This window comes from Alexandromys fortis, unplaced genomic scaffold, assembly GCF_014885135.2.
Source record: "Alexandromys fortis isolate MF-2015 unplaced genomic scaffold, M_Fortis_MF-2015_v1.1 scaffold_165, whole genome shotgun sequence".
Taxonomy (NCBI): domain Eukaryota; kingdom Metazoa; phylum Chordata; class Mammalia; order Rodentia; family Cricetidae; genus Alexandromys; species Alexandromys fortis.
In genome coordinates, this window is record NW_026068038.1 from 491,271 (window position 1) to 509,636 (window position 18,366).

General features: G+C 52.5%; 1 protein-coding gene across 1 annotated transcript in view; it reads left to right on the top strand.

Moving 5' to 3' along the window:
* The window catches only part of Crispld2 (cysteine rich secretory protein LCCL domain containing 2), a 54,371-nt gene that overhangs the window by 15,843 nt on the left and 20,162 nt on the right, over positions 1–18,366 (top strand). Inside the window, exons 3-12 of the mRNA XM_050165185.1 lie at positions 780–898; positions 2,419–2,551; positions 2,860–2,975; positions 5,349–5,449; positions 10,226–10,369; positions 10,700–10,760; positions 13,719–13,785; positions 14,196–14,326; positions 15,310–15,353; positions 16,215–16,287. Coding sequence (XP_050021142.1) covers positions 780–898; positions 2,419–2,551; positions 2,860–2,975; positions 5,349–5,449; positions 10,226–10,369; positions 10,700–10,760; positions 13,719–13,785; positions 14,196–14,326; positions 15,310–15,353; positions 16,215–16,287 — 989 coding nt within the window. The remainder of the gene's footprint in view (positions 1–779; positions 899–2,418; positions 2,552–2,859; positions 2,976–5,348; positions 5,450–10,225; positions 10,370–10,699; positions 10,761–13,718; positions 13,786–14,195; positions 14,327–15,309; positions 15,354–16,214; positions 16,288–18,366) is intronic.

Consider the following 18,366-nt stretch of genomic DNA (forward strand, 5'->3'; position numbering starts at 1 on the left):
ACTAACTATTGCGCATATGCTTGTGTGCTTGCCCAGAGGAAGACCTTGTGCTCATGGGACTGCTGACCAGAGGTGACATTGTGACAAGTTGAGCAGAGCCAGGAGGTGGAGGGAACCCAAAAGGGGGATGAGGGGCTCAAGGCAGTAACAGAAGCTAAAGGCTGAGGTGGTCGCCAGTGGGATTAGGAAGAGTGAGCTCATAGGCAGGGAAGGGTGTGAGGGAACAGAATGGAGAAACCTTACCACCTCCCACATCTTGTTCCCTAGAAAGGAAACAAGTGGGGTGCCTCTGAGGAGTTGCATGGTGCTTGGATTTCTGATTCCCCCCCACAACATATCATGGTGCTCCTGGAGAGTCATAGTGGGTCCCACAGACCTAAAGCCAGAGCCTAGCTCTAGACTAGCTGGGTGTGTGGCTGTGACCCAGTAGCCTGGCTTCTCACAGCCTTGGCTGTCTTCCGTAAAATGAAATAAGGCGGGCACTCTCCAGGACCGTGGCAGGAAGGCAAGGAGAGACTTGGATGCACCCAGGGCTCTCACCGAGGGTACGGGTGGGCTCTCAGCTCCTGAGGATGGCCTGAGGGTGACCAGGACGCTCACCTGCCCTCTCCGTGTCTGTCTGATTGCTGTCTTTTGCCACCCCTTCAGTTTCGCACTCACTCATGTTGAGAAGCTGGGCTCACAGGCCTCTTGTTAGAGCACAGCCAGAACTCTGACAGCTGTGGACTGGGCTTTCTGCTTCTCCCTCCTGACTTCTCTGCCATCTCTCTCCCCTACAGACTTGGGATGAGGAGCTGGAGAGATCCGCGGCCGCATGGGCACAGGAGTGCCTGTGGGAGCACGGGCCCGCCAGCCTCTTGGTGTCCATCGGGCAGAACCTGGCCGTGCACTGGGGCAGGTAAGAGCGGCCGGCGCCCCAAGCTGCAGCGTCCCCCCACTTGACAGTGATCTGCCTGCTGCAGGGTGACTGGCACAGAGGGCTTGGCGCTCCTGCCTGTTGTCAAATGTGGAGTGGTTGAGTACTTGCCTGGAAGGTTCGAGGCTCTGGGTTCTGCCCCCAGCATCATGAACACACAAACCACTTAATGGGGCAACCTGCAGCCCTGACAGGCTCAGCTCTTTGTTTACGGCCTACTGCTTGGCCAGACAGCAACAAAATTCCAATTGCCGCCCAGACTGCCCCACCCTGGATGGTATTCCTTTCCTCCTATCAGCCCATTTCCTCTAGATTCATGGTGTCTCCTCGACCGAGAATGGCTTGCCTCACAGACCCACATACAGCCTTTCTGTCCCCATGGCTTCGGCTTGGTGCTTGGTCCTCTTCTGAGGCCATCCAGGGGCCCTGAGACAGTGATGGGATCAGAGGCACAGACATGCTGGCACGGGTACAGTGTTCCTAGGAGTGACAGGCAGACCCACTTCTGCCCTAGCTCCTCATGGCACGTGCCTCCGAGGGGCTGACCAGGGTGGGAGGCTGTGTCCTGGGGACTTGCTGACCGCGGCTGCTGGTGCTGGGCCCAGGCAGTAATTGTTACAAGACCTCAAAGTGCTTGGCTGACCGCAGCGCTGTCACCGACGGTCATTCTCTGTAAACCACTCTGTTTACACTTGCTGGTGACCAAGGGACTGTGGGTTCATAGGCGAGTTATTCTTTTTCTTCCTGATGGAAACAAAACATAACAGTGAGTGCCCGGTGGCTCATACCCAGAGCACCAGTGCTCGGGAAGAGGAGACAGAAGAACCTTGAGTTCAAGGCCAGCCTGGGGCAGTGGCCACAGATCAGTGGCTTCCCCACAGTGTCCTAGCTGTGTGTCACTCTTCAGCCTCTCACTTAATGTCTGCCGGCCTTTACCTCGGCTTTAAGTGAACCTATAACGCATGCCTACCATCTTCCTCTCTGTCTCCTTGCAAATCCCCCTGCTTGGCCCTGACGGACTCTGTTTCTGTCCTCCCTCCCTCCTTGTTTCTCTCTCTCTGGAGCCTCCCACGTGTAATCACTATGGCTGAGCCACACCCCGCCCCTTTTCTCACTTTTTGAGTCAAGTTCTCACTGAATTGTCCAGTGAACTCACTCTGGAGCCCAGGCTGGCTTTGAATTTGACATCTTCCGACCTTAACCTCTGGACTAGCTGAGCTGACAGGCCTGCCTGCAGCCCCTTGCCTGCCCTACACACATTCGTATCTTAAATCAAGGAGGTCCTGGCTGCAGTGTGTCTGATGTCTTGGGTTCTTGAGTTGCTTGTATTTCACCCGTGGTGCTTGAAAATGAATACATAATTAAGGTGACATGGGTAAAGCTTTCCTGCGCAGGCAGGCAGCTTGGAGGCCACTCAAGATGGGGTAGTTTCTGGCAGGGGCTGGCAGGGTTGGGCGCCCGGGTCCCAATCTATGGACCACCCACCGCTTCTGTCCCTATAGGTACCGCTCTCCTGGGTTCCACGTGCAGTCCTGGTATGACGAGGTGAAGGACTACACCTATCCCTACCCCCACGAGTGCAACCCGTGGTGCCCAGAGCGCTGCTCAGGTGCCATGTGCACCCACTACACACAGGTAATTTGGGTGCCCCAGACCTGGGGAGCGTGTCTGCTAAGGCAAATGCAGGAGTGCTTAACTGCATTTGGTGCTTCTCAGAGCACACTGGTTGGGTCCCACTGTCTGCTCTGGCTGAGTTCACGGGAGGAAAAAATTGGAGTATTCTCTGGAAACTTCTATAGCAATTTACATGGCTGAGCATATAGCGTGTTGTGAAAAGGCAGCGTGCACTCCCCCCAGTGGATGGCTCTTCTCTGGCGCCCTGCCTACCAGAGTTGCCCTGGGATGCCCTGCCCCTGAGCTGTAACACGGTGCTGTCTTTTCAGATGGTCTGGGCCACCACCAACAAGGTTGGCTGTGCTGTACACACCTGTCGGAGGATAAACGTCTGGGGAGACATCTGGGAGAATGCTGTGTATCTTGTCTGCAATTATTCCCCCAAGTAAGACTGTGTCGTCTGGGTCACACAAGCCAGCTGGGATGCATTTGTTTGTCGCGGGGGAACTGGCTGCAGCAGGTCTCAAGAGTGAAGCTTTAGTTACCTCAGTAACAAAGAGTAGAAATCCCTGCTTCCAGGTGAGGGAATGACTCAGAGTTAGCAAGGACTTGGGCCCTGTCTAAGGTCCTCATGGCCCCAAGGTAGCTGCAGAGTTTCAGCACTCTGCCCTCCCGTACGATTCTACTTCACATAGCAGGAGTGTAGGAATGGCTTGTCTCCTTTGGCATTTCCCCACAAAACATCTTTGGCCAGAATTAGACAAGGGGGACCACAATTACTCCAATTGGTTTTCTGAGTCATCTCCCACAGCCACTTGTCCAAGTAAGAGTAGCTGTTGTCTGGCTGTGGGAGGGGAGACAGAGTGGGGAGAGAGAGGAGGGTGGGCAAGAGAGAGTAAAAGATAACGGAGGCGTGGGGTGAGTGCTGTTTTCTCTGAAATGGAGCCACAGACTGGCTGGTTTGTATCAGCTTTGACTTCCTTCCTGAAGAGGCCTGAGCATCCCTGTCACAGTGTGTCCCTCACCCAACAGCTCACCGCACAAATCTGTGCAGAGCACATATCCACTTACCCATTGGCAGTCTGCGGTTTGAACGATGATGCTGGTCACCATCCTGGCACGGGCACAGGCGCTGTGGCAGGCTCTCTGGCATACTTACTTACTAGAGGGATAAAGCAGGTGGTGTGAGGAGGTGGAATGAGGTGGGGGTCAGGAGCTGTGGGCTTGGGAGGGAAAAACTGTAGGAAAACCATGGCGCGTGGCTTTGGGTTGCTGGGGCAGTAGCTGCACAGCCACACCCCAGAAGGCTCTGGCTCCTGAGGCAGTCCCTAGCACAGCTGAAGGTGGAAAGCGAGGGATAGCTTGGATTAAATATGTTTAAGAAAAAGCCAGCAGCTCTGATCAGAAACGTAACTCTTGGGGCCAGTGGGATGGCTCAGCGGGTGAGGAGGCTTGCCCCCAAGCCTGATGTGACGACCTGAATTTGATCCCCAGGACCTGTAGCAGAAGGAGAAAACCAGCTCTCATGTGCACACACAGATGCACACTAAATAAATAAATGTAAAAAGATTTTTAACAGAAATTAAACTTCCAGCTCCCAGGGCACTCTCCTCTCCTCCTTCCTGGTAAAGGCACCATATTGTCACAGTCTTCTGCTTAACCAGCCTAGGACCTGTAGTGGCCACCTCACTCCAGGGCCTAATGGCAGACACTTGCTCGTCCTTGTCTTGTTTGGAAGGGACGTCTGAAGTGGAGGCCTGGAGGCATTTATACTTGGCACATAGGTGTCCATCTTCCTGCCATGTGCCCACATGGCCATGAGAGACAGCAGAAAGTGAGCATGCTCTTTGGGCCTCTTTTTGTGAGGGTACTGGTCCCACTGGGGCAGAGTTCCACTCTCCTGATTTAATTAACTTTAATTACTTTCCTAAAGGTCCACATTGGAATGTGACCACAGGGTAGGTTGGGCTTCATTGTGACCAGGGAGGCATTGCCTGTCAGGAAACAGAATCAAGTGTGTTGAGGAGAACTGGTTTTGGGGAGCAGAACAAACCCCTGTGGGGCCTCAGTTTCCTGAGGAGAACGAGCTCTCCCATGGACAGTGAGGGAGTGTGTTTCATTCCCTGCTTGATGTCCCACTGGGGTTCATCTCAGTGTCCCCCACTGTGTCCCCAGCACAAATACTCGCAGGGTTAGAACTGTGGGGTCCACACCAATGCCCAGAGGTTGTTGCAGCTGTCTTTGTGGATCTGTAGAGAGGAGGGTGTACTGAAAGTGACAGAGAAAGAGGCAAGACCCCTCCCCAGTGTGGGCCACTTCCCTCCCTGACTCAGTGATGTCATCACTCTTCGGCCATTGGAGTAGACCACAGAGTGCACAGAGGAGCCTGTGCGGTCTCTTGGTGGCTCTGACAGGAGCCCCTGCCTCCCTCGAAAGCAACTACAGACCACCCTGGTGGGCCACTTTGCTTTATAGACGCTATCAAGAGCCTTGGTCAAGGACTGTCCTGGTGGCTACCCACTGTATGATTAATGAGCCATGGCTCAGGGTAGGGGACACTGTCTGAGGTCGCTCAGATGGGTTTGGGGTTGCATATGTCACCCAGGGAACCATTCCTTAAGCAGGTACTCAGTGACAGGGTCTCATCATGGTGCCCAGAGCCCTCTGGATGACTGGCACTGGAGGGGGAGGCCTTGGAGCTGCTGTTTCTGTACCAGGACTGCGTCCTTCTCCCAACATCAGGGACTCTGTTTGAGGTTCCCTAATGGGCCCCTGGGCCTAAAGGATGTGGCTCATGGTGTTTCTGGTTTGTCTCCAGGGGAAACTGGATTGGTGAGGCCCCCTACAAGCATGGTCGTCCCTGCTCCGAGTGCCCACCCACCTATGGAGGCGGCTGCCGGAACAACCTATGCTACCAAGGTAGGTGGCTCGGGGACTCCTGCTCTGGTGTGGGTTCCGGCCCTTGGAGCCGCAGGTGGTGATGGCTAAGATGGAAACGGAGTCAGATTCAGACCCTGCCCTGCTGCCACCCCCGCCACCCTTTAGGTCTGCACCCCTCTGCTCTCTGCACTTAGTCCCTGACACCTGCTGACCCCACTGTCCTGAAATGCCCCATCCCGCAGGTAGCTCCTTGGCCTGGCCCCAGTGGACAGTGGGTATGGCCTTGGACTCAGACTCCCTCCACACCTTCCTCAGCACGTCTGCTTAAGACAGAGGGTTGTGAGTCAGAGGTGGTGACTCACGCTTGTCATCCCGGCACTTGGGTAGCTGAGGCAGGAGGATTGCCACAAATCTGAGATCAGCCTAGGTTTTATAGCAATACTCTGCTTGACCTCTTGGGACCTCCCCAAAACAAAACCTGCACATAAAATCCAGGTGATTTTGTTTTGTTTTGTTTTGTTTTGTTTTGTTTTGGTTTGGTTTTGGTTTTTGATTTTCGAGACAGGGTTTCTCTATGTAGTTCTCCTGCCTGTCCTGGAACTTGCTTTGTAGACCAAACTGACCTTGAATTTACAGTGGTCTGCCTGCCTCTGTCTCCCAAGTACTGGGATTAAAGGCGTGTACCACTACTACCTGGCAAAATCCAGGCAATTAATATGAAACTTGAAGCAAGTGGCTTGAGTTTCACCCAATCGGCCACAGGCACTGGTGCCTTTGTCCGGAACCCATTCCCTTATCTGGAACCCATTCCTTTATCCTATTGATAGTGACTGCCGTCAAGGCTGCCTGGGGACAGTATGCTTTCCATCCATGACTGCTGACTCCCAAAGGGCTTTAGAAAGCATCCATTTTTCTTCCCACTGTAAACACTACAGATTCTCCAGCTTAACATGCTCTTGACATTCTGGGGGTAGTTCTGACTCTCAGAAGGTTGGTGTGGGGGTTCTCCAGGGTGATATCTGTTCTGTATGGCTCTACTAGCTGCCCAGGGCTGACTGGGAAGGGAGTGGGCAGATTCTACCGCATGGGAGCGTGGGCCTGCAGCAGTGACTCTCTGACCTGTTCCGTCCCTGAGATGGACGTGGGGTCACTCTGTTGAGCTCTAGGATGTGGAATAGCAGAGATCCTAGTTCACAGAAGGCCAGGCTCTTTACCACTCCAGCTAACTGATGTGAGAAACACTACCAGAGGACAGGGACAGAAGCAGGGACAATTGGGATCCCTGAGAGCATGATCCTGCCTGCAGTCTGCCCCATGAACTGCCTTGTGCCAGGTCCCCATGACAGCTCTTCCCTGGAGACAGGTCTGATGTCCCCATCTTCAGGGAGTCTCTGGGTATCAGACAGACATGCACCTGCCACCAAGTTCTCGTGACCCCCACACTCCTCAGGAACTTGGCTGCCCTGTCTTACAGTTGCTGGCGCACTCCAGGGCCCTGGGCAGGTGTGTCCTGTGTGCTGGTGGATAAACAGGCTCTCCCCTCCACAGAGGGCTCTTTCAAGAAGTCAGAGCACACAGAGGCCCCAGACACTAGCTTACCCATCCCACGGTGCCCATGTGCTTATTTCTTTATTTGTGATGGAAAACACCCAACTTTGCTTGGCAGACATGGTCGTTTTCTTAGCTAACCATGCAGAAAACCTCCCCTAACTCAGCTTATCTACATAAGCCACTAAATAAGGGTGTGCCGTGGCACCCTTAAGGCCATGACCTATAATGGGGACACAAGGATTTAAGGATAAAGATAGAAGTTTCCTATTTTCCAGTACCTCCCTATAGGGGATAACAGGCCCAGCAGGTACCCAACTTTCTGTTCAGCTACATCCCAGCTCTGTGAGCCCAGATGGGTCCCTTCTACATCTCCTTGCCTCTCTGAGCCTCAGTTTCCTCATATGTGAAGTGGTTGCCATGTCTCTTATGGCAGAAAGATGAGGAGTGGGGTCAGGACCTGGATGCTCAGATGTCGCCAATCACAAAGCCAGGGGAACCGGTGGGATGGCAATACCCTGGGTCCTGAGACCCTTGGCTTGGAGCAGACTGTGTGTGTTGAATATCCTGGGCATGAATAGACCCTGATCTATGTAGTTATGGTTACCAGGAAGTACCCAAGTCCCTTTGGGTCACACATCCCTATGATATAAAACTGCCTGCCCTTGTTATGAAAGAGTGAGCTACCTTAGACCCTCCCAAACTAGATTTTCTCAGTAAAACTGGCCTTTTGAGTTGTCAGATCCTAAAGCCAGCTCACTCCCAGACAGCCTGGCTGTCAGCAAGGGGCCCGTGAATGGCTGCATTGATGGAACAGGCCTTGCGGCTCCCTATGCAGCCCAGGGGCTCCATGGAGGTTCAGGCCAGGGTTGGTGCTCCTAGGCTTTGGGAATTCCAACCTTGGGAGCCTCAGGCCTTATTGGTAGACATCCTTTCTCCTTGACTCTCAGGGGGTGGGGGTTGAGTCTCTCGTTCACTTGGGATTTTATTGAGCTTCTACTGTGTATGGGGTGTTGGGGGTGCAGTGGGTCATGAAGCTGGGGCTCCTGGGAGCAAAGATGAAATTTCAGCCAGCCATGTGCATGTCTTTCCACCTCCGCCTTCCCTATCCCTTCTCCTCTCAGGCCTGGGCTGGCCTGGGATAAATCAGTCTCCACACACTGCCCAGCACGCCACCTAGAAAGACAGGGCGCCTCATTCATTGACCCTTCGTTTGGATACCTGTCATGGTGACAAGAGGACATCAAGATCCAGGATGTCCCTCTGTGAAGACAGTCCTTTGCTCCAGGAGAGGCAGTAGCCCTTGGTGATGATGGGCCTCTATGGAATCAGGGAGACCTGTGGGTGCTCCTTGAAATAGTCTTGGCCCAAGCGTATCCACTGATAGTCCAACTCTGTACCAGAGAAAATATTTCCTTATGAAGGAGATTGCCAGCCTGGAGGGTGGGAGACTCATCCCCCTCATTGGCCCATGGGAGTGTTAATCAGCAAGGTTGAGGTGGGTGTGCTGAGCTGTGAGGTGTGTTCAGTGGGTTTACTGGCCATCACAGAGCTTCTGTGCCTTCTCTGAGGTGTGTGGAAGGTGCTTTCCAGCTCTGCCACACAGACACTTGTGGAGAACTGTGGTCCTTGGTGGGGCCACCTGGGGACTCATCATGTATCAGGTGGCACAGGAGGGCCAGCCCACCCTCAGGCTCTGCTTTGGCTGGAGGTCAGAGTTTGGTGTCCCTGTGGTCCCGCTTCTATTGCCCATCCAAATGAGAACGGAGGTTAGCGAGCTGACTGACGCTCGGAGGCACGGTCAGCCCATGAGGTGAAGCGCTCTGGAAGGGGCTGGGGTCGGAGCATGATCATGGGGATGGAGGAGCACATGATGCTCTGGGTGGAAAAAGATCTAGACTGAATAAGCCGTATTCTTTTAAACCAGGAGCTGGAAGCTTTAGATAGCTCTATGTACCAGGCCTTTTGAGATGGTGTCTCGTTATATAGTCCAGGCTGCCTTGAACTCACAATCCTCCTGCCTCAGCCTCTGTAATGTGAAGATTGCAGGTCTGTGCCACACATCCTGCCCTTTAAGTTGTTTGAGACAGAGTATACTGGTTAGGCGTTTTGTTTTGTTTTTGTTTTTGGATCAACTTGATACAAGCTAGTGTGGTCTGGGAAGAGGGAACCTCTACTGAGAAAATGCCCCTGTCGACTTGGCCAGTAGGCATGCCTGTGGGGGCCTTTTCTTGATTAATGACTGATGTGGGAGGGCCCAGCCTCCTATGAGTGGTACCACCCCTGGACGGGTGGTCTTGAGTTGTATGAGAAAGCAGGCTGAGCAAGCCACAGACAGCAAGCCTGTAAGCAGCACTCCTCCATGGCCCCTGCCTCAGCTCCTGCCTCTGGGTACTTGCTTTGGCTTCCCTCACCAACTGTTGTCTGTAAGCCACGTAAACCCTCTCCTCCCGAATTACTTTTGACCATGGTGTTTATCACATCCATAGAAAGCCAACTAAGGCATAGGGTCTCATCATGTGGGCTAGATTATCGTGTTACTCACTTTATAGCCAGGCTGGCCTTGAACTTGAAGCAGTCCCCCTGCTTCGGCTTCCTGCATGCTGAGCTTACAGGCATGAACCACACTATGTGTGGCTAGGTCCAATACTAAGACTATAAATCTCCATTGCTGAGCCATGGCTTGAGCCAGGCAAGTGGTCCCTGTCACTAGGGGTAGAAGTGTGATATGAGTCTCTGTGACTGTTCCCCAACAAAACCAGAAATCAGAGGGACCTCGGAGAGAGCTACACCTTTGAGGCTATGGTTAGGGACAGGGACAGATGATTGTGTAGAAGAGGAGGTGGGACAAGTGACCATTCTGACTTCCAAGTGTGGGTGCTGCACCCCACCGCACCTAGGGCTACTTCTCTGAGTTCCAAGGTAAACATAGAAGCAAGCTGACCATCCATCCTCCCAGGGCTGGTAGAATTCCACCTGGGCAGGCCTGTCCCCGGAGTAACCTCCTCTCTCTAGCTGAAACGAGTCTTTGTGAAGCCAAATCTCAGGGTTTAGTCTGCAGGCTGCTTTTTCCAAAGAGCCTTTTAGAGATGGCTCCAGTGGCACCAACCTTTAATCCTAGCATGGGGGAGGCAGAGGCAAGTGGATTTCTGAGTTTGAGGCTGGCCTCGTCTACACGGTAAAATCCAGTCTTAACAACAAAACAAAGTCTGAGAGTATTGTGGTTGAATGCAGCATGTTCTCTTTCTTCTTCCTTACCACCATTAGAAGAGTCTAACAGTCAGAAACCGGAGGTGGATGAGATGAACGAGGTGGAATCGCCCCCTGCTCCCGAGGAAAAACATGTCTGGGTTCAACCCAGGGTGGTAAGACCCTCGAAGCCCAAGAAGACCCCAGCCGTCAGCTTCATGAGTGAGTGGTGTTCCTAGCCTTTGGGGCGCTTGCCCCCAGCTCCCTTTGCTAGGGGCTGGTGGAGAAAGGGAGCTTGGAACCAGGCAACAGGAGAGGGTGGGACAGACCTGGCTGGGGTGCAACCCCATATTCTTATTTGGAAAACGAAGTCTATTTATTTCTGCTGTTCAAGCCTCCCATAGAAGCCCAGAGCCAGGAGTCATTGCTCTTTCTCTAGTAATGGTGTGGACTCCAGAGCATTCCAGAAAGTCCCTTGGAATAGTCGGGAGGGGTTTTCTAACCCAGATTTACCCTCCTGGTCTCATAGTCCCATTCCCATGTCTCTCCTAGCCCAAGTGGTCCGCTGTGACACCAAGATGAAGGACACGTGCAAGGGATCCACATGTAACAGGTGAGGGCCCAGCTGGGCTGGGCTGGGCTGGGCTGGGCTGGGCTGGGCTGGGCTGGGCTGGGCTGGGCTGAGCTGAGCTGGGCTGAGCTGGGCTGAGCTGGGCTGGGCTGGGCTGGGCTGAGCTAGCTGCCCTTGGGACCCTACAGAGACACAGTCAGTCACAAGATCTGCTAAAGCCTTGCTGCCTACTCTGAGTCTCCCGGAAGCATGGGGCAATGGTACTCACACTGTTAGCACAATGTACACCAGACTCAGCTAGAAGCTACCATACATGCCATATGCTAATTAGACTGACCATGACACTCCTCAGTCCTCCTGACTCTGGCATCCTGCTGTCCCCCAACCATGACACCCACTGTTACTCCTGACCACTACCTCAGACTGACTGACGAATGTTCTGTCTCCGTTACATGTCACCAGAGTTTCTCACCTGTTGCTCCTAGGGTACATGAGACATTAAAACATTATTAAGGTGGGATACCTTGTATATTAGAGAATTTTGAGCAACCTCTAAGACCTTGATCTCCACCAAATGCGAGTGGGGGACAACCAAAACTGGGGGTGGTATCCTAAAATAACCAGTGTATCCTAAAATAACCCTGCTGGGCACACAGTACTGCCAAGTACTTTGTCTCTGGTCCAGAGAGGATACTACACCCTGCGGGGACAGGGGGAGAACCTGCAGTGCATTATGGGAGAAGTTGACATGAAATCTCTTATTGTTGCCAGTGTATCTCAACCCTGATGGGCACCGGTGTGAATTCTGCCCTTGGGGCTGGTGGCTTCAAACTACCTGGAATTTAGCCAGCAGCTTGCAGTCTCTAAGGATTTAGCAGGATGCCCTCCCTAGGCAGAACATGAGCCCTGTTCCCTGAGGGATGTTAGCCTCGTCTAGGGGAGTGTTTGGAGAGTGTCACTGAAGGCCTCTGCCCAGGGGTGCCAGCACAGTCTGAGTCAGCCAAGAGCTGAGCTGAGTTCTTTGGGGCTGGAAGGAGAAGGTGGCTTCTCCATATCACCCAATGGACCTGGAGTCCATTCTGTGGGAGAGGCCTTCATTCACACAAGGAGTGACATGAAACAGTAGCCAGGATGTGGCTGTCTCACAGGCACACCCATCGGGTGCCCTGCTCAGTTATGGACATCTGTGCAGTACTGCCCTGTGGGAGGAAACCACCGAGTGTTAGTGACACAAGCCAGATGTGGGGGAATGACCACACCCAAACCCAAGGCGGCATCCACCGTCTGCACTGGGTGAACTGGGTAGCGAGCAGGTATGTTCAGACCACATTTCATGAGCGCTCTGGAGCCGTCTAAGCTCAGAAGACGGTGAGGTGGCATTCCCTGGGCAGGACGAAGCTGTGGGTTTCTCTACAGTGGCTCCAGAGGCCTCCAGGCAGCCAAGGTAACTCAACCCAAATCATAAACTATGGCAGCCTAGCCTCACCATAGAAGTAACATCCATGAGGATTCTCCACAACCCCTGCCTTTAAAAGGCATTTTAATTCATTGTGTAATGCAAGAAAGGAGTAATTCATTAAAATACTAAGCATCCCAAAACCCCCTCAGCTTTGCATGCCCCGCTTTTTATCCATGTGGCTGAGGCCAGTCCTGCTCATGTGTTCGCTGCTTATTCTCCAGAATCCACCAGCATTCCTCAGACCTTTCATTTTTGAGTAGCTACATAACAAGCTGACATACGGTGACACAAAGCTATGTTTGACTGTGCCTTTATCACCTGCTGCCAACTGTCTAGTCCTTACGAGTCCAGGTATACTTGATGAACAGTTGGGTAACTTACTGACTTTTTTTTTATTTTGTTTTGGTTGTGATTTGTCAAGACAGGGTTTCTTTGTGTAGCCCTGGCTGTCCTGGAACTCACCCTGTAGAGCAGCCTGGTCTCAAACTCAGAGATCTGCCTGCCTCTGCCTCCCGAGTGCTGGGATTAAAGGCGGGCGCCACCACCACTCTGCGAACCTGCTGACTTTGTACCTGGCATGTACAAGGGAAGTTGGAGGGTCTGTGAACATGAACTTGACGGCATTCCTATAGGTTAGACTTTAGTCTGTGGTGAACAGGAACCTCACTGCTCTGTTAACTTCATTCAACAACCATAAACCTTGGACTGGGGAGACGACTCCAGACAGGTGAAGGCTTGTTCTGTGCCTGTGAGAACCAGAGTTTTAGCATCCATGAAAAAGCTGGGTGTGAGCCTGTAACCCCAGGGCCGGAGGGAGGAAGCACAGACAGGGGGATTGCGAGGATTTCCCGACTAGTCTGCATACCTAACTGGGGAGCCCCAGGTTCAGAGAGAGACTTGTCTCAGAAAATAAAGTGGAGAGTGGTAAGGAAGACACCCAACATTGACCTTTGGCTACCATTCTCACGCACCCCCCACACATACACTGGGTACTGTACAGCTGTCATCCTAACACTGAGGAGCAGAGGCAGGAGGATCGTCATGTATTTGAGGCCAGTCTTAGCTACATAATGAGTTCCAGACCAGTCTGGGCCACAAAGTAAGACTCAGTCTCAAAACAAACACATGGGCCAGAGAGATGGCTCAGCAGTTAAGAATGGCTGCTCTAAATGGAGACCAGTGTTCGAATCCCAGCACTCACCCTGGTGGCTCACAAACACCTGTAACTTCCTCTCCAAGGATCCCACCAGCTCTCTGGTATCTGACGGCACCCACGCCTACAACACATACACACAGACACACACATAGCTCCCTGGCACCTGCTGGCACCCACACCCACAACACATACACACAGACACACACATAGCTCCCTGGCACCTGCCAGCACCCACACCCACAACACATACACACAGAAGCACACATAATTGTTCATAGCAGTGGGACCCATCAGTGACATTTCTGAATTCAGTGAGAAAGCTAGAGAGGAAACATGGCAGCGTCCCTGGGCGCTCTCACCAATGAGCTTTTTTCCCACCCATCAGGTACCAGTGCCCTGCAGGCTGTCTGAACAACAAGGCGAAGATTTTTGGATCTCTGTTTTATGAGAGTGTGAGTGTGGCCAGAGTTTCTGTAGCCAGCACATGGGAAACCCCACCAGGTAGCTTAAAGCAAATGAGATTCATGGAGACGGGTGTTCGGTTCTTACTCAACCTGGACCGTCTGAATGAACCAATCTGCGTAGTCTAGTGGCTCAAAAGCTGCTGAAGCCACTCCTGGGAACCAGGACTGGATATCACTGTGGGACTGGAGTCAACACGCTTGGCTAAAAGGGCTTACGCAGCTAGAATGAGCTCTTAAGCCATCCAGGAACAAGGGTGGGGCTAAGGACAGCCATGAATGGATGGTTGGGTGGGGCGTATTTTGGTCCAAAGTTTTGACTTTTGGTTGGCCGGGGACAAGAGCCTCAGATGGTTCTGGGAGAGGAACTTTGCATCTGTGTTCTCTTCTCTGCTCTGTAGTCTTCCAGCATATGCCGAGCTGCTGTCCATTATGGCGTCATCGATGATCGAGGTGGCCTGGTGGATGTCACCAGGAACGGGATGGTCCCCTTCTTTGTCAAATCTCAAAAAAATGGCGTGGAGTCCCTGAGGTACCTGTTCTGTTCTCTGTGTGGAGGGGAGGGGGGAGGCATCCTGACAGTGATCTCTTATTGTAGAAGTGGTTTTGAGGGCCAGGGAGAGGGCTCAGTTGGTAAAGTGCTTGCCATGCAAACACAAGGACCTGTGTAAAAAGCCCTGTATGGGGTGTGTACTTGTAATCCTGGCACTGGGGAGGCAGAGACAGGAGGGTCCCTGGAACTCAGTGGCAACCTAGCCTACCTGCTGAGCTCCTGGCAAGTAAGAGCCCCCCACCCCCCAAAACGTGAATGGTGCCTGAGGCTGATCTCTGGTCTTCACACATGTGTGCACACACTTGCATGTGCAACCCACAAGCACACACCCCCTCCCACCCCTCCCAAACACATCCTTACCCCACATGTTATTGAAACTTTGGCAATATTCTAAGAAAACAGGAAAACAAAAGCCAACCCATGCAGCACAGTTGACTAACTTCTGGCTATCCTGATCCAGTCAGAGGTCTCCGAGGGTCGGGCCACCTGGTGACGTTCTGGATCTTACTTCCTCTAGCCTTCTGACCTCTGCTTCTGACCTCTGCTTCATCTTATGCATTTAAAAACCTTTATTCTGTCTGAAGCAGGATCACCATGAGTTTGAGGCTAGCCCACACTACAGTGAGCTCCAACCCTCCTGAAACATATATAAAGAAACCAAGAAAGAAGTGTATTATTCTAAGAAGGGTTCTGGTCGGGTGGTAGTTGTGCACACTTTTAATTTCAGCTTTTGAGAGGCAGAGGCAGGAGGATCTCTGTGAGTTCGAGGTCAGCCTGGCCTATAGAGCGAGTTTGAGGACAGCCAGGGTTGTTACACAGAGAAACCTTGCCTTGAAAAAGAAAACAAACAAGCAAACAAAAATGTCGTGCAATCCCACTCTGGAATAGTCTAAGCTTCAGGCAGTGTGAGGCATGTGGGCTGTTAGTACTCAGAATGCCCTGACTCATGTTTTCCTTTCCAGCAAATACAAGCCTTCTAGCTCCTTCACAGTGTCCAAAGTAAAAGGTAAGCCAGCCAGGCCCCGAGGGAGAAGGATGATGCATGGGGAGCCTGGGGTTTCCCAGGAAATCTCCCTTCCTTCATCTTTGCTTTGTAGTTATCATTTCAGCCTGAACCATTGTGCCCAAGAAAGGCTCTGTTCTTTTCCTTCTTTCCTCCCTTCCTTCTTTTCTTCCTTTCTTCTTTCCCTCCCTCCCTCCCTCTTTCCCTCCATCTCTCCCTCCCTCCGTCTCTCCCTCCCCCTCCCTCCTTTCTTTCTTTCCTTCTTTCTTTTTTTTCTTTATTTTTTTTGTCTTTTTTGGTTTTCCAAGACAGTGTTTCTCTGTTTAGCCCTGGCTGTCCTGGCACTCGCTCTGTAGACTAGGCTGTCCTGGAACTCAGTGATCTGCCTGCCTCTGCTCCACCACCACCTGCTCTCTCACTGGTTTCTAAGAATATTTAGCTTTGAACTTGGCTATAAATGGGTGAGCCAGAAACACGGGGGCGTGGCTGCCACCTGAATACCATAGACATGGTCAATGCCAGGTCTGCTGGTCAAAGGCCTCCATGGGTGGAATCACTGTCCTGGCAGAGATAGATGCCAGGGAGATGAGAAACTGAGGCAGGAGCTAGCGATCGGGCCACTGTGGCCACTAGTGTCCCCCAGCTTCTCCGTGGGTAGACACAGAATCACACCCGGGATGGTCAAAGGTGGCAGAACAGGGGACAGGTTTTGAAAGCAAGCATCAGTTTTCAGATGGTAGCTTGGGACTCTCTCATGGAGAGACCAAGGGAGATGTACACACGGGCAGACACATTGGGCTGTGGGGCTGTCTCTAGTCTGTTGATTCTTGGGCTGTGACCTGACACTTTGTCTCCTGTCCTCAGAGCAGAGTGTGGACTGCCACGCCACAGTCGCGCAGCTCTGTCCCTTTGAGAAGCCGGCCACTCACTGCCCGAGGTAAGAGGAACAGATGCCCCTCGCCTGAGGTGTCTTCCTGCAGGCCTGCCTCCTCTCGGTCAGGCATGTGTAGAAGGCTCTGTACAGGGCTGGACGCAGAAGCCAGCCCTCTATCTAAGCTGGAGATATTTAACTCCCACCCTAAGTCCCCCTACTTCTCATGGGTGGCAGGTTAAGATCATCAGATACCCGGGGCCCTCCCCAGACACCAGAGCCTCAATGCAGAGAACTTTGGGCTTGGGAACTTCTCTACCCAGCCTTGGTGAACATAACAAAGCCACTGTGTCTTACTGAGCCTTGACTCGCCAGAGAGGGCTCGTCTTGTCCTGGGGACCCATGTCTCTAAAGCTCCCCCAGAGCCCCTCCTGGATGCTCTCCCTCCTGGATGCAGCAGAGCCTGAATGTGCCTGCTGGCTACAAGTTGCTCCCCTGTCAGAAAAGACAGCAAAGAGAAGATCTCTAGCCAGAGCAGAGCTCAGCCCCACGGTAGCTGCTGTGTGGTGGGGTGCAGTGTGTATCCAGCACCCTGAGCTGGACAGCCACCTCTAGTGTGGGTGATGTGCTGTCCTGGGAGCCCTGGCGCCTGGAGACTGGATTCTGGAAGGGACAGGGATAGAACCCCCAGGTCTGCACAGGGGAGAGCCTGCAAGGATGTTGTTATGGAGACTACTCTGGCTCAAGCAGTCAAGGAAACATCGCAGCAATTTAATGGATTTCTTGAGTGTTAGTCAGAAACAGAAGGAAAGGGCAGGAAACACAAACAGAGAAAGCCTTGCCAGGGTCCATGTGCCCAGGCTGCTTTCTGACCCGACACCCCCAGGAGCAGGTTTGAGAGTTCTTAGACTCTTAAACTGTTTTTTAAAACATACTCCACCCCATACACCACAAATACACATACATAAAGCACATACCCTCCCACACCCCATACCACATACTATACACATACCATACCACAAAGACACATACACACACCACACACATACCACACAAACACACACAACACACTTACCACACACATACCACACACCATGCACACACATCACATACATACACGCACACCACACACACACATACATATCACATACACAGAGTACACAGCTTGCACACGCACACATACACATCACATATGTACATACACATCACATACACATAGCACACACTCACCATACATACACATAGCACACATACCGCATACATACAGCATACACACACATACACACACACAACACATACACACAGCACACACACTGTTTCTTTGCCTGTTCCTTCCCTTCCTCTCCAGGAACTGCCTCAGTCTGGCTGATTGGTTTTCTTTCTGCCAAGCATCCTGCTTGTCTCTGGGCCAGGTGGCTTTCAGCCGCCATCTTGGCTTTGTGGTCCCTGGGCTCAGCCTGTGGTAAACTGTTCCAAACAGACACAAAAGGCCTTTTCTTAGGCAAAGTTCATGCTTTTCTTCCTGGCATGGGGCTTGCCAGTCACCTGGGCCCACCCATTTCCAGTCTGAGGAGCCCTCTTCATCCCTGGGGCCATCAGTTGGGCTGAGGCCACCATGGTAATCTAACCCTTTCTGCCCCAAGTTATCTGTGCCGTTCTTGAAATATTCTGAGTCACTGAGGTGAGGGCCCTCCACCCTTCCTCCCCACATAGGGAAAGCTCATTGATAACAATCTCTGTTCTGTACCCACGGCACACCCCGCCAACACCCAGGAAAGGAAGGTGCAATCCCACAGCCCAGCTTGCCTCCCCTGGGGCCTTATTTCTCTGCTTTATTTCTTTGCAACCGTTTCCATGGGATTTTCAAGTTCTACATGCATGGTTACACAAAGACAAGGATGTGTTTCCCACGGCCATGGGGCGGGGGGGGGGGTGTGTGACGACAATTGTCTCCTTTGCTTCAGTCAGTGCTGGGCTAGATCCTGGGCCCTGTGTGTACAAGAAAATGTTCCACCCCTGAGCCATGATTCCGAGGCCTCTGTGTTGTCTGTAAAGAGCAAGCTGGAGACTTAACAAGATGGCTCAGGGGTGAGGGCTCTTGTTGCCAAGCCTGTCCACCTGAGCTGGCTCCCCAGGACCCATGGG